The 15,283-nt window shown below is 44.9% G+C and overlaps 1 protein-coding gene across 16 annotated transcripts in view; it reads left to right on the forward strand.

The window, feature by feature from the left end:
* LRRFIP2 (LRR binding FLII interacting protein 2) overlaps positions 1-15,283 on the forward strand; it is a 171,230-nt gene that overhangs the window by 123,432 nt on the left and 32,515 nt on the right. For 11 of the 16 annotated variants that reach the window (XM_054019398.1, XM_054019396.1, XM_054019402.1 and 8 more), the window contains one exon: positions 255-326. The exons of the other annotated variants lie outside the window; for them this stretch is intronic. In XM_054019398.1, the coding sequence (XP_053875373.1) occupies positions 255-326 (72 nt within the window). The remainder of the gene's footprint in view (positions 1-254; positions 327-15,283) is intronic. 16 annotated transcript variants of the gene reach the window in all.

Genomic DNA, 15,283 nt, shown 5'->3' on the forward strand with positions numbered 1-15,283 from the left:
AAAAAATGAGACTGAGTAATTTTTAATACTAGTAGTTTTCAAACAATGGTTGCATAACAAAATAGTCAGAATTTTTCACTGATTTGAGGATTGTTTTCAATTTCTCTGTGTTAAAAATGTTTTGTATATTTTATTTTGCGCTCTGGCATTTGACTGAAAAATATGCAAAGCTAAAGTCCTATTTTCTTCACAAAATTTTCAACTGTAAACTATTTTCCCTCTTTTATGCAATGGTTCATTCCTATGTCCTGCAGGATATCTATGATCTTAAGGACCAGATACAAGATGTAGAGGGGAGATACATACAGGGACTTAAAGAACTAAAGGTATAAGGGCTCACCATCCCAAGCATGCATTTTATATGGACATGTGTTGGTATTGGAGATTTTATCAGTTCCACTAACTGCACACAGCTTTACTAACTAGATTTTTTTAATATTTCTCTGAAGCATGTGCTTAACCTGCAATGCATAGGATGGATCAGATTTTTGTATGTGTAAATTACTAAAATATACTATTTTCCTGTAGATTCAAAGTTATTTATTAGTCTCACATTAAAATAGCATTAAATGTTTACAGTTTTCATATCAAGTGCCAATAAGATGAAAACTAATTGAAGCCTTATATATGGTTTAATATTTTAATGGAAAATAAATGCACATTAAAAATTCATACAATGTGTGAAAAAAGACAGAAATGGGAAATAGTTCTGACAAAATAATTTAACCAAGGAAATTGTCAAGAATTAAACTTATAAATTTCAGAAAATGTTAATTAAAAATCGAAAAATATTTTTAAAAAAATACACTGTGTCATGTGTATTGGATTCAGGAGTAGATGAGGCTTTTATGGCCTATTGATAGACTAGTATCAACTGAGAGAGAGGTGGATTTTTTTAGTATACTTTGTTTGCACTCTGTTCATCTTTTTCTGTCATATACACAAGGTTCTCATTGTCCTAGTCCTTTGTCATAGTTTAAATATTAAGCAGCACATTAAGTACAATTACTTTCCCATTTGTTTTACTTATAATTGGCAATCTCATCTTTGTTTTCTGTCCAATTAATTCATTTAAGAAATAACTTACAATTAATTTATATTCTGAAGCCTTCCTCCCCCTTTCTTGGCTGTGCCCAGAAGAAACTGGATGCAGAGGAGAATTTGATATGTCTTTTTCAGTATATTCTTATCCAGATGCCTGTATTCAAATTTCTTGTGAATAGTAATATTTAAATATGAAGAGCTCTTAATTGTAATTATTTCTGTTGCATGCACACACACTTACACCCATTTAAGATGCTCTTAATGATCAAGTAGAATTCTAACCTTACCTAAATTGCATTTTACAGCGATTTTGTTTTGTTTAGCAGCCTTCTTGTGGAGGGATTTAAAGAGAATATGTAATATATTCTGATAAAAGGGAAGTCACACGTTTTAAAGTCAGCATTTCATTATTCTACACTAAACCATCTCCCTTTCAGAGAATGAGTGCATAAGCGATCAGAATAGCTGGTTTGAGGTTATGAGGTACATAATTTGTATCTCCTTGATGTTAGTGTATTAATGGGCCTCATAGTAAAATGGTCAAAATACTTTGTTTTTTTTTCTGTAGCCTATTGAATTCTTGATGCAGTCTTATGAATTTCCTTAATGGGGCAGAGCTGGAGGATATCTGACTTTAAGAACTCATATTATCGTAGATGCAGATGTCAAAAATTCTGTAATGATGTATAACTACAGGTTCAAATATAAATATGGAGTTCTTATTTAACTGTCAAAATATCTATTATTTGACAAGTCCTCTATTTTCTTGATCTTGTCAAAACACTTTGCATCCACAGGCCTTTATCATTTAACAGCTTGAAAAAGATACCTTTTTTGTTAACTCTGCATTGTACCTGAAAGAATAGTTTCAAAATGGGCTTAATGCTAATAAACATGAAGTACTTTGTGCATGCTTGTCTGCATCTCATAAGTGATGTTATGAATCATTAGGAATGTTTTATTTGCAGATAATGTGATTGCTTTTCACTTACCATAAAGCACAAGCTATCGATAGAAATTAACATTCTAGAAGCTTTGCTTGACTGATATCAGATTTAAAAAGTTAATTGCTGTTATTACTATTGTAATTTTAAGAATCCTTAAGGGATCTAATTTTAAGATACTTAAGCACCAGTCCAAGATTATGATTTTGTAATGGATTTTTTTTCAGTGGCATGATCATACTCAGAGCTGACATACGTTTTGGTGATCTGCAACTCAAAGTCAATATATTTATTATATACGTTCTAAATATTCTCATAAGTATTTGGAAATCTTTGCATCTATAGTCAAGAACTTCTTAAGTTTGAGCCTATTTCTTATGAACGTCCATCCCCTGACGTGCTATTACTACTGGGCCCTTCTTACAGCTTTGGCTCAGTGGCACTACATGTTTTTTCCCCCTTTCAAGACTCAGGAAATGTCGTCTTGAGAAATTCTCCACTGCACTATATTCTCTGTTTACTCTCCCTCCAGTTGTAAGGTAATGGTTCTCTGTAGCTCTCTTCCTCCTCCTAACAGGGAAATTATCTTATTTTTCTTGATCTCTGCCTAGTAGTTTTCTGTTGGGCACCTTTCAGAGCTGCCTGGGAATCATACCAGCTTTGCAGTTCCCATGGGTGCTTTTCCAGTAGTGGAGGAGTAATGACCTGCCAGCCCACCACTTTCTTGTTCCTAAGGCCGGTGTTCACCCTTCAAGATCTCTAGGATAGCTGAGAAATATACAGATTAAAAAAATTGTGCAAGGGATAGAAAATGTCCAGATTGTGGTTCCACCCAGTCTAAATCAGTTCTTCTTTGAATGCTTGCTCATATCGATTCCAACTAGGTGTGCGCGTGCCGTGTGCATGATCGTTGGAGAATTTTCTACCCTAGCAACACCCGGTGGGTCGGCTGTGGAGCCCCCTGGAGTGGCGCCTTCATGGCGCTGGATATATACCCCAGCCAACCCAGCATCCCCTCAGTTCCTTCTTATTGCCCGTGACAGTCGTTGGAACTGTGGAGCGCGGCATAGCTGTACTCCACTCTCCCTAGCTTTATTCGTTAGTTTTTGTAGATAGTTAAGTGTATTCTTACATTAGTAGTTTGTAGTTAATAGTTTGAAGAGTAATTATAGATAGTTGTAAGTAGTTAGCGGGGGTTAAGGGGGCTATTATCCTCTCTCCCCCCCCCTCCCCCGGCACACAGCCGGGCTCATGCCCAAGGCTCCTGGCTTTAAGCCGTGCGCGACCTGTGCTAAGCCTATGCCAACAGGAGACCCTCATGACTCTTGTCTGAAGTGTTTAGGGGAGTCTCCCCAGGCGGACAAGTGTAAGATCTGCAAGGCTTTCAGGCCCAGGACCAAAAAGGAGCGGGACTTTAGACTTCAGCAGCTCCTTATGGAGGCGGCACTTAGCCCAGATCCTCCTTCGGCGCGCCAAGTTCCGGCACCGAGCGCCTTGGTGCGCAGTGCCCCAGCCGCATCCTCTGGTACTGCACCGCGAGCAGACGCGGATAAGGCCCCACGGCACCGTCCTCCCTCGGCACCGCGTCCGCTGCAAGCCCCTCGGCGCCGGTCCCTGTCTCCAGGACATAAAAGATCCCACAAGACCAAGGACGCTGCCGTCCAACAGGCACCGGCTCCCCCCGCACCGGTGATAGAGCCGCATCTGGCTTCGGAATGCCAGAGGGGGCAGGCTTCGTCAACACCGTTGACTCCAGCACCGGGTGTAGGGCCACTGAGTCCGGTGCGGACTGGCTCACCGCCTCGTCCGGTGGTGGAGCCCTGTCTCCCTTCTACACCGGAGACTTTTTTGCTACAGCGAAAGACCTCATTGCCCTCACGGGGCCGGCGCTGTCTCAACCTGCGGCACCGCATGCCCTTCGTTCTGTGCAATCCAGGGGCAAGCCTGCTCTGATAAGCCCGCCAGCTCCGAGCGTGGACTCGCGGCACCGCTCCCAGTCTCGGAGCAGGTCCTGACGCCGCTCGCAGTCCCGGCACCGATCTTCATCTCGGCGCCGGTCGTACTCGCGGCCCAGATCTTCCTCCCGGCACCGGTCTACTTCTCGGCACCGACCTGAGCATCGCTACCGGTCGGAGTCCAGACGCAGTTCTCAGCACCGGTATGAGCGCTGCTCCCGTTCGCGAGGCCGCTCCCGGCACAGAGTCTACAGACGGTCTTCGTCTTCCCGATCCAGATCTGGATCCCGGTACCGACATGGCCATCGGCACCGTTCTCGATCCCGGTACCGTTCACTGGTACCGCGCAGAGACCGTTCACCGGTGGACCGGCACCGCTCGGCACCATACCAGGATGAGTCCCTGCAACCACGCTCGGCACTGCCCTGGCCCTTGAGATCGGGCTTCCCGTTCAGCATACCCTGCTCAGGGTCAGGCTGCAGACGACTTGGGTCATTGGCAGGAGGGGGCAGAGGACCTTAGACAGGACCCTGTGCATTGGTCTTTCTGGACCCCATGGGCGTATCACCAAGGTCAAGGGGCTCCACCAGCGGCCTCTCGCTCGGCACACTCTGAGCCCAGGGTTCCTGAGGCCACCATCTCCTGTCCTCCCCCGGGGAGCATGGAGGCTTCGGTGCCGACACCCACGCAGGCCCCAGACCCTGGTGCAGGGGATCCTGCACATCAGGGACCCTTGGAGACGGACCCTCATATGGATCCTTTACCCCCTGAGGTGGTGTCCTCATTTTCCCCGGATGAGGCAGTAACGGGTACAACAGCCTCAGGCCCACCTCCAATAGACCTCGGTGCCCACAAAGCCTTGTTGCGTAGGGTGGCACGAAATATGGACTTACAGGCTGAGGAGATAGTGGAGGTGGAGGACCTGGTGGTGAGCATCCTTTCAGCTGATGCCCCATCCCGGGTGGCATTGCCCATTATCCGTATGATCCAGGCTAACGCTAATGCCATATGGCAAACCCCGGCCTCCATCCTTCCCACTGCCAGAGGTGTAGAGAGGAAGTACTTTGTCCCCTCTAAAGACCATGAGTACCTCTATACACATCCTCCGCCATGTTCATTGGTAGTTTCCTCAGTGAACGCTAGAGAACGCCATGGTCAGCAGGCGGCAGTGCCCAAATCGAAGGACGCTAAACGCTTCTATTTGTTTGGACGCAAGGTTTACTCAGCGGGGGGTCTGCAGCTCAGAGCCGCAAACCAGCAGGCGCTCCTGAGTCGGTACAATTACAACTCATGGAATTCCATGTGTAAATTTAAGGAGTTGGTCCCCCAGGACTCGAGGGAGGAGTTCGGGGCCCTAGTGGAGGAAGGAAAAAAGGTGGCTAGGACCTCCCTGCAGGCCTCCTTGGACATTGTGGACTTGGCCGCCAGGACACTAGTGTCTGGGATAGCCATGCGACGCGTCTCCTGGCTCCAGGTTTCGGGGTTACCGCCAGAACTGCAGCAGACCCTGCAGGATCTGCCGTTCGAGGGCCAGGGGTTGTTCTCGGACAAGACGGACTCTCGGTTGCAGAGCTTCAAGGACTCCAGAACCATCATGCGCTCCCTGGGAATACATGTCCCAGGACCCCAGCAGAGGCTCTTTAGGCCCCAGCCACAAAGGTTCTACCCTCCTCCTCCTCGTCCGAGACAGGACTTCCCCAGAAGGCGGGGACGAGGTGGTAGACGGAGGTCGACCGGCCCCCAACCTGGTCAGAACCAAGGCCCTTCTAGGCCACCTTCATGACTTAGGCAAAACTTTTGAAGGGGCGCTCGAGGACGGCGCGCCAGCCATTACCCAGGATCCATCTCCTTTCTTTCGGGATCGCCTCTCCCATTTCCACCGTGCTTGGTCCCTTATAACCTCCGACCGTTGGGTCCTTCGCACGGTGGAGAGGGGATACGCTCTCTAGTTTTCTTCATTCCCCCCCTCCCCGTCCCTCTTCAGGGACCCTTCTCACGAGCATCTCCTTACACAGGAGGTTTTGGGGCTCCTCTCTATGGGGGCCATAGAGGAGGTTCCCCCAGAGTTAAGGGGCAGGGGGTTTTACTCACGCTACTTCCTGATCCCCAAAGCAAAAGGGGGTCTGCGACCCATTTTAGACCTACGCGGACTCAACAAATTCATAGTAAAGTTGAAGTTCCGCATGGTCTCCTTGGGGACCGTTATCCCTTCCCTGGATCCTGGAGACTGGTACGCCGCCCTCAACATGAAAGACTCATATTTTCATATAGCAATCTACCCCCCTCACAGGCGCTTCCTTCGATTTGTAGTAAACAATGTGCACTACCAATTTGCCGTCCTTCCCTTCGGCTTGTCCACGGCTCTGAGAGTGTTCACCAAATGTATGGCTGTCGTGGCAGCATACCTTCGTCGACAAAGGATACAGGTGTTCCCTTATCTAGACGACTGGCTGGTGCGCGGCCGCACCAGGGAGCAAGTTCAGGCTCACGTCCGGATAATACTACAAGCATTCCACGAGTTAGGCATTCTCCTTAACAAAGAAAAGTCCACTCTGGAGCCAACCCAGAGAATAGAGTTTATCGAGGCAGTTTTAGACTCCAGTCTCGCCCGAGCTCTTCTGCCAGACACTTGGTTTCATACCATTGCAAACATCATCCACGGACTCCAGGTCTTCCCGATCACCACAGTAAGGACGTGCCTCGGCCTGTTGGGACACATGGCCTCTTGCACTTACGTAGCCAGGCATGCCAGACTTCGGCTTAGCCCGCTTCAGGCCTGGGTAGTGTCGGTGTACCGTCCTTATCAGGACAACCTAAACATGGTGGTCACGGTTCTGCACTCGGTCTTGACCTCTCTCACCTGGTGGCTGGATCACAAGGCGGTTTGCGCAGGAGTGCCATTTCACGCCCAACAACCCATCCCTGCACCTGGTCACGGACGCTTCATCTCTAGGTTGGGGCGCTCACCTCGGGGAGCACCATACCCAGGGCCTGTGGACCGCATCCCAACTAGCTCTGCACATCAATGTTCGAGAGCTGATGGCGGTGCGCCTAGCCTGTCAGGCATTTCTCGGTCTCCTACATGGCCGTTGCGTGTCAGTCCTCACAGACAACACCACGGCCATGTTTTACATCAACAAGCAAGGAGGAGCCCGGTCGATTCCCCTGTGCCAAAAGGCCATTCGACTCTGGGAGTTCTGCATTGCCCACTCGATACATCTCATGGCATCGTTCCTCCCTGGAGTCCAGAACACTCTAGCAGACCGTCTCAGCAGATCCTTCCAGACGCACAAGTGGTCAATTCGCCCGGATATCATTTATTCCATCTTCCAGAGGTCGGGATTTCCCCAGGTCGACCTGTTCGCCTCACGAGCCAACAGGAAGTGCCACGTGTTCTGCTCCCTCCAAGGGCGATCTCCGGGCTCCCTTCCGGACGCTTTCCTCCTACCATGGAGAGACCAGCTGTTCTACACTTTCCCTCCATTCCAACTGGTCCACAGGGTGCTGCTCAAGCTACGCAGAGACAAGGCACGTATGATTCTGGTCGCTCCAGCTTGGCCAAGACAGCACTGGTACACCACGCTTCTGGAGCTATTGGTACAAACTCCAATCACTTCCCTACGCTTCCCTTGTGCCCAGACTTGATCTCTCAGGACCACGGCCAACTCTGTCACCCCGACCTGCAATCGCTCCACCTTACAGTGTGGATGCTCCATGGCTGAATCGGACAGAGCTACACTGCTCACATCCCATGCAACAGATTCCGCTGGGAAGTAGAAAGCCCTCTACACGGACCACTTACTTAGCCAAGTGGAAACTGTTCTCCTGTTGGTGCGAGCAGCGGGCCACGCCCCCCTTGCAGGCATCTATTCCTCTTATACTCGAATATCTCCTATCCCTGAAACAGCAGGGCTTGACGATATCTTTAATCAGGGTTCACCTGGCCGCTATATCGGCGTTCCACCCAGGAGAACACGCTTCCTCGGTTTTCTCTAACCCGATGGTCGTCCGATTCCTCAAGGGCTTAGACTAGCTATACCCACAGCAACGCCAACCCGTTCCAGCGTGGGATCTTAACCTGGTTCTCTCCAAGCTCACGGGGCCCCCGTTCGAGCCATTGGCTACTTGCTCGCTCCTTTATCTATCTTGGAAGACAGCCTTCCTGGTAGCCATCACTTCAGCGAGGCGTGTTTCTGAAATCAGGGCGCTCACGTCTGAGCCCCCGTACACAGTCTTCCATAAAGACAAGGTGCAGCTTCACCCCCACCCTGCCTTTCTTCCCAAGGTAGTATCAGCTTTTCATGTGAACCAGGATATATTTCTCCCGGTCTTCCATCCTAAGACGCATGCCACCCGTCAAGACCAGCTTATGCACTCCTTGGACGTGCGCAGGGCCCTGGCTTTCTATATTGAGTGTACAAAAACGTTTAGGAAGACGACGCAACTCTTCGTTGCAGTGGCCGACCGGATGAAAGGCTTACCGGTCTCCTCGCAACATGTCTCCTCTTGGATCACGTCCAGTATTCATGCTTGCTACGACCTGGCCGGTGCCCCGACGCCGCACCTCACCACCCACTCCACGAGGGCCCAAGCCTCCTTGACTGCCTTCCTGGCTCATGTCCTGATCCAGGACATTTGTAGAGCTGCGGTTTGGTCATCGGTCCACACCTTCGCCGCTCACTATGCGCTTGTACAGCAGTCCAGAGACGATGCTGCATTCGGATCAGCGGTTTTGCACACAGCGATGTCTCACTCCGACCCCACCGCCTAGGTAAGGCTTGGTAGTCACCTAATTGGAATCGATATGAGCAAGCACTCTAAGAAGAAAAAACGGTTACTCACCTTTGTAACTGTTGTTCTTTGAGATGTGTTGCTCATATCCATTCCAAACCCATCCCCCTTCCCCACTGTCGGAGTAGCCGGCAAGAAGGAACTGAGGGGACGCTGGGTCGGCTGGGGGTATATATCCAGTGCCATGAAGGCGCCACTCCAGGGGGCTCCACAGCCGACCCACCGGGTGTTGCTAGGGTAGAAAATTCTCCGACGATCGTGCACGCGGCGCACGCACACCTAATTGGAATGGATATGAGCAACACATCTCAAAGAACAACAGTTACAAAGGTGAGTAACCGTTTTTTGTGTGGCTTCTGCCACCAGTGCCATCTACCCTCAACTCAGTCTGAAGGGAATCCTTCCTTCTTTTTCAGGCTTTCTGACTCTTCGACTTAGCTTTACAAGAGTGCAATCTGCCTCCATTGACCTCCTCAGGTCAGCCTGACTATATAGCCTCTCCATTTTAGATTTCCAGCTAAAATTTGAGGTGACTTTATTTCCGAGTAGCTCTTCTGAGTTGCCTGTAGATTATTTCCATTTTCCAGCCCATTTCCCCCTAGAATTCTCAGTGTCTCCTTCCAAAATTCTTCCAAGTCAGTATTATTTCTGAACCTGACCAACAGATCTATGATACTGATACCTCTACAGAATCTGCTGCCTGTAGAAGCCATCATCTGTGTTTCTTCTCTGGAGTAAGGAGAACAGTTTTTTCTTAAAATGTTTTGTGGCCTCCAAGAAAGAGGGTGGCTTTTGTCCAGTGAAGGACTTGAATTTTGCAGTCAGGAAGGTGAACTTCTGGATGGAACCCGTAGCACTGACTCGGGAGATATCACCAGGGGGCTATGTGTGTTCAGTTAATCTCAAGGTCTACTTCCCATTTGTAGTAATGTCTTTGAGATTGTCATCAGCTCCCAGAGTATTTCAGATCTCATATAATTTGGATGATGTACTGATATATTTCTCCAACAAGGGAAATAGCCTGGGACTCTCTTCAGACCACCAGATTAATTCAATAACATGAGTTTGTGACCAACTTGATATAGAGATCTTGCCACCCCAGAAGCTATTTCAGAAGATCAATTCTGATTCTTCCTATGGTCCAAGCCCATTAAGTATCAGCCCTTTAGTGCCTGCAACTTCTGATGATCTTCTGTGCAGTTATAGTCCATTGAGCCATAATATATCTGAGTTCTTTTGCACTTCCTCCTGGCAACTGTAACTAGCAATACAAGAGTATGAACAAGCTGATTGGGCTATCTTATCCATTTCATAGCTCACTCAAGTGGCATGTTTCCTTCCTTGTGCATAACCATGTAGGCAAGCCACTCTGGCTACCGTGCTGAGATGGGAAATCACTTAGTCCAGTGATCTCAAGGATAAACTCATTCCATTTCACCTTTTGAAACTGAGAGTGCAGGGGGATATTGTCAAGTTTCTCCTTCCAAAAATTGTGCCGTCTCCAAAATATCTCTACATACAGAAAAAAGAGTGGTTTCACCCTCACTTATTGCAACAGGCAGGGAGGCACTACTTGCACACACAAAAAAGTGTGTGTGTATGTATGTATGTGTAGATGTATATAGAGAGAAACAGAGAGCGAGACAGACCTTAAGAAGTCCTACAGTTCTGGAAAATCTGGGCTGTTTTATGTGGGCCTCAAATGTCATGGTGAAGAATCACCACCAAAACAGACTGGTTGAGTTTAAAAGATCTCTTCCTGTGAGAATAGAAACTGAGTTAAAAAAAATTTCAGCTTCTAATCCAGAAATGGTTAATTAAACAGACACTTTTCAAATCAACTCAACAAACAGGCCCTTTTATCTTACTCCAGACACTGGCATCAACCACCTTCGAAGATGGGTATTTTTTTTTCTTTCCTTTGGATGGGTCTTCAACTTTACCATTGCCAACAGAGAAAATACAATTTAAAATATCTGGGAGGACTGTGCCTTAGTAAGTCTTGTAATCAGACCACTGGGAGCTGCCAATTATGAAGGACTTAATTCATCAAAGTCCTCATGGAGACTGCTCTTCCTAGCTGGAACCTCAAAACTGAAGCCTTGTCTCACCTGATTACTCCAGAGAACTAGTAGATTTCCTCTTTATATCAAGAAAGCTGTGCATGTTCAGTATATATAAAAGAATGTGAAATATATGGTTTTCCTGATATGATCAAAGGACAATAAACACCTTTTAGGCCACTAGAGAAGGAATACTAATGTCTCAGTTGTCCAGTTTTCAAAGTGGCCTGTGCCTCAGTTATTTTAAGCCAGGTGTCTGTTCTACAAACAATACATTTTCTCTTTTGTCTGAAAAGTCACCTCTTCAACCTCTTCTCTGCAGATTTCTAAGGCATCAGAAACTAAAAATCAACCTGTTGTACAATGGAATTCAACTTTGGTCCTCCAAGCTCTCACCAACTCTTTTTCTGTTGGCACCTGCCTTTTCCTCATGATGAGAAGAAGAAAAAATTTTCAGCAGTCACTTCAACTAGAAAAATAAGCGAACAAAGGGACCCCTTTTATTAAAGACCTGTAGTTGCAGTTTTTTCCAGAGATAATTGTGGTTTTTGTACCACTCTGGAATTTGTCCCCAATAGAGTATCTTTCTACTTTAACATGAGAACATAAGAAGGACCATACTGGTTCAGACCAATGGTCCAGCTAGTCTGGTATCTTGTTTTCTGACAGTGGCCTTGCCAGATGCTTCAGAGGGAATGAACAGAACAGGGCAATTGAGTGATCCATCCCTGGTCATCCAGTCCCACTTTTTGGCAGACAGAAGTTTAGGGACACCCAAAGCATTGGATTGCATCCCTAATGATCTTGGCCAATAACCACTGATGGATAAATTCATTGAAGATAGGTCTAATTCTTTTTTGGAGCCATTATATTTTTGGCTTTTGCAACATCCCCTGGCCGTGAGTTCCACAGGTTGGCTGTATGTTGTGTGGAGAAGTACTTCTGTTTCTTTTATGCCTGTTAATTTCTTTGGGTGTGACTCCTGGTTCTTGTATTATGTGAAGGGTTAAATAACACTTCCCTATTCACTTTCTCCACACCATTCATGATTTTATAGACCTCTATGATATCCCCCTTTAGGCATCTCTTTTCAAAACTGAATAGTCCCAGTCTTTTTAATCTCTCCTCATATGGAAGCTGTTCTGTACCCCTAATCGTTTTTGTTGCCCTTCTCAGTACTATTTTCCAATTCTAATGTGCATCTTTTGAGATGGAGTGTCCAAAGAGCGTGCATTATTCAAGGTATGGGCATAGCATGGATTTATATAGTGACATTATGATATTTTCTTTATCTATCCCTTTCCTAATGATTCTTCATATTCAGCTTTTTTGATTGCTGCTGCACATTGAGCAGATGTTTTCAGATAACTATCTGCAATCACTTCTATCTATCTTGAGTGGTAACAACTAATTTAGATCCCTTCATTTTGTGTTTATAGTTGGGATTATGTTTTCCAGCGTGCTTTACTTTTGCATTTATTGCCAATTAACTTCATCTGCCATTTTGTTGCCCAGTCACCCAGTTTTGTGAGATCGCTTTGTAACTTTGTCCCAGTACAGATCCTTTGGGGACCCTACTATTTAACTTTCTCCGCTGTGAAAAATGACCATTTGTTCCTCCTACCCTTTGTTTCCTATCTTTTAACCTGTTATTGATCCATTAGAGGACCTTTCCTTTTATGCCATGATTGCCTACTTTGCTAAGAGCCTTTGGTGAGAGACCTTGTCAAAGGCTTTCTGAAAGTCCAAGTATACTATATCCATTATTTCACCATGGTCCACATATTTGACACCCTTAGAGAATTCTAATAGATTTGGCAAGGCATGATTTCCCTTTACAAAGCCGTGTTGACTCTTCCCCAACATATTGTGTTAATCTATGTTTCTGATAATTCTTTACTATAGTTTCAACCAATTTGCCTGGTGCTGAAGTTTAGGCTTACTGGCCTGTAGTTGCCAGGATCACCTTTGGAGCCTTTGTTAAAAATTGGCATTACGTTAACTATCCACCAGTCATCTGATTTAAGCGATAGGTAACATACCACAGTCAGTAGTTCTGTGATTTCATATTTGAGTTCCTCAGAACTCTTTCATAAATACCATGTGGTCCTGGTGACTTATTACTGTTTAATTTAGCAGTTTATTCCCAAATCATCTTTATTGATACCTCAATCTAGGACAGTTCCTCAGATTTGTCACCTAAAAAAATGGCTCAAGTGTGGGAACCTTCCTCACATCCCCTGCAATGAAGACTGATGCAAAGAATTCATTTAGCTTCTCCTCAGCCTTGTTTTCCTTGAGTGCTCCTTTGGTATCTCAATTATCCTGTGGTCCCACTGATTGTTTGGTGGGCTTTTTGCTTCTGATATACTTAAAAACTAAGAGCAAAAATGTTTTTGTCTTTTGCTAGTTGGTCTTCATATTCTTTGTTGGCCTGCCTAATTATATTTTTACACTTTGTATTTTCCTCAATAGGATTTAACTTCTAGTTTTTTTAAATGTCTTTTTTTTTTATCTCTAGCCACCTCTTGTACTTTTCTTTTGTTGGTCCTCTTTCTGTTTTGGTGTGGGTTTTTGGGAGGGGGGTACATATTGTGTGAGCCTCTATTATCGTGTTTTTCAGACATTTCCTTGCAGCTTGCAGCTATTTCACTCGTCTGTTCCTTTTAATTTCCATTTAAGCTCCGTCCCCTGCCCTCCCCCCCCCCCCAAATCTACATATCCTTTGGAAATACTAAGGGCCATAAAACTTTATTTGATCTTACTATGGAATGGAATAACTAATGTTCTTTTCATGGGCACAAACACACCTTAAGGCTTATACATTTATCTGTCAGGGACTCAATGCACACTCAACTAGGTGAACAACCACTTCATAAGCAGAAGAGATGAGAGCTACTTTTGATGAGATCTGCAAAGCAGACACTTAATTTTCAACAATTAATGCTTTCACCATTCATTGCAGAATTGTTATAGTGACCTAAGCAGAAGTTGTGTTTGTGCTTCTCTTAATCTAAAATTAGAAATTCCTTTGTATATAGTTGTATAAAGCTTTTATCTATATTTTAATTGTTTTTCTTTGTCTGACTTTAATATCTGGTTACTCTTTGCTACTTCCCAGAGTATAGAGACACATGAAAAATTTCCTTACGTGTAATTTTTTTATTTGTTATGGTTTTCCATCTTCTGATATGTATGACTTCCACTTTGAAGATGTCCTTTATTTTCTGGTGGAACATAGAACAAATGAATGCTTTTTCATCATGCTCATAAACCGTCATATTCTGCAAGTTTAATCTATTAATTTATCCATGCACGATTATTCTGAGACCCTATCTACCAATTTCTTCCAAATACTGTCATTCTAATTCAGTATGGCATTTATAAGTTTTTGTCCTGGGAAGGGTGCTTGAGATACTGTGTTTCTCCAGCACAGGGCTTCTGGATCCTGGAAGTGAGAAAAGGAGGTATGAGTAGACATAATTAGATGAAATTATGAAAAGGAAGATTTGGGCTGTAAGGAACAGCTTCCCAATAGTGAAAATGTGTTAGATTATGGAATAATCTCCTTCAGAAAGTGGAATTGGTGGAAACGCCATCAGTTCCAACTTTGAAAAATAAACAACAGAACACTCGAGAATGTATAGTGGGGGAACAGTCCTACACTGGCAAGAAGATGGATTTGATGATCTAACAGGCCACCTCTAATTTATATGAATCTATTATATTGAGATTTTGCACTTTAAAATTATCTTGTATTGAGATCACTGCATATTTCAAGGATACAAGTAGGCTAATAGTTTCTCTATTATGTGAATAATTGACATTTGCTACTGTGCTTGAAAATTGTGTTTACATGATTGATTTTTACCTTCAGGGCAGAGAAGAATTGGGTAAGAGTGGTTGACTAGGTGCATAGCAGACTGTGCACATGCACCTTCTCTTTAGCCAAAGACCTTATTTAGACAGATTAGTATCAAGTATATGAATCAAAACTGTGGAGTTCTCCAAAAAGTAAATGAGATGCATATGCCACAACTAGTAAAAGAGCTAAGCAGTTAGAGGCACAAAAACTGTTTAAACACTGATTTCTCCAAAACCACAGGGGATGATTACTAAAATGTCTGTGACCATATTAAAACTTAGGTTCTGAGCTATAAAACAATAAGTGATTGTGGTGGTGTTAATGTGTTAAAGTATCTGATTTTTAACCTGCCAAAATAAACTTATCAGTTAAAATCATTCTTAATTATTGAGAGAGCTTCTTTCATACTTTTAGGTAATTTATTTGGTTAATCATTTCAGCTCTTATCAATTTTGTAATTTTACTAAATTCCTAAAAACGTTTACACCTGCAAACACTGAACAAATGTTATGGCTGTGACACAAACTGACAGAAAAACGAAAATGCATAGGCTAGGGGGCAATAGCTCCTACATCTTCCAAAGTTAGACATATTAGTAAGATTCTAAGTTCCGGGGGTGGC

Source organism: Malaclemys terrapin, chromosome 2, assembly GCF_027887155.1.
Source record: "Malaclemys terrapin pileata isolate rMalTer1 chromosome 2, rMalTer1.hap1, whole genome shotgun sequence".
NCBI lineage: Eukaryota > Metazoa > Chordata > Testudines > Emydidae > Malaclemys > Malaclemys terrapin.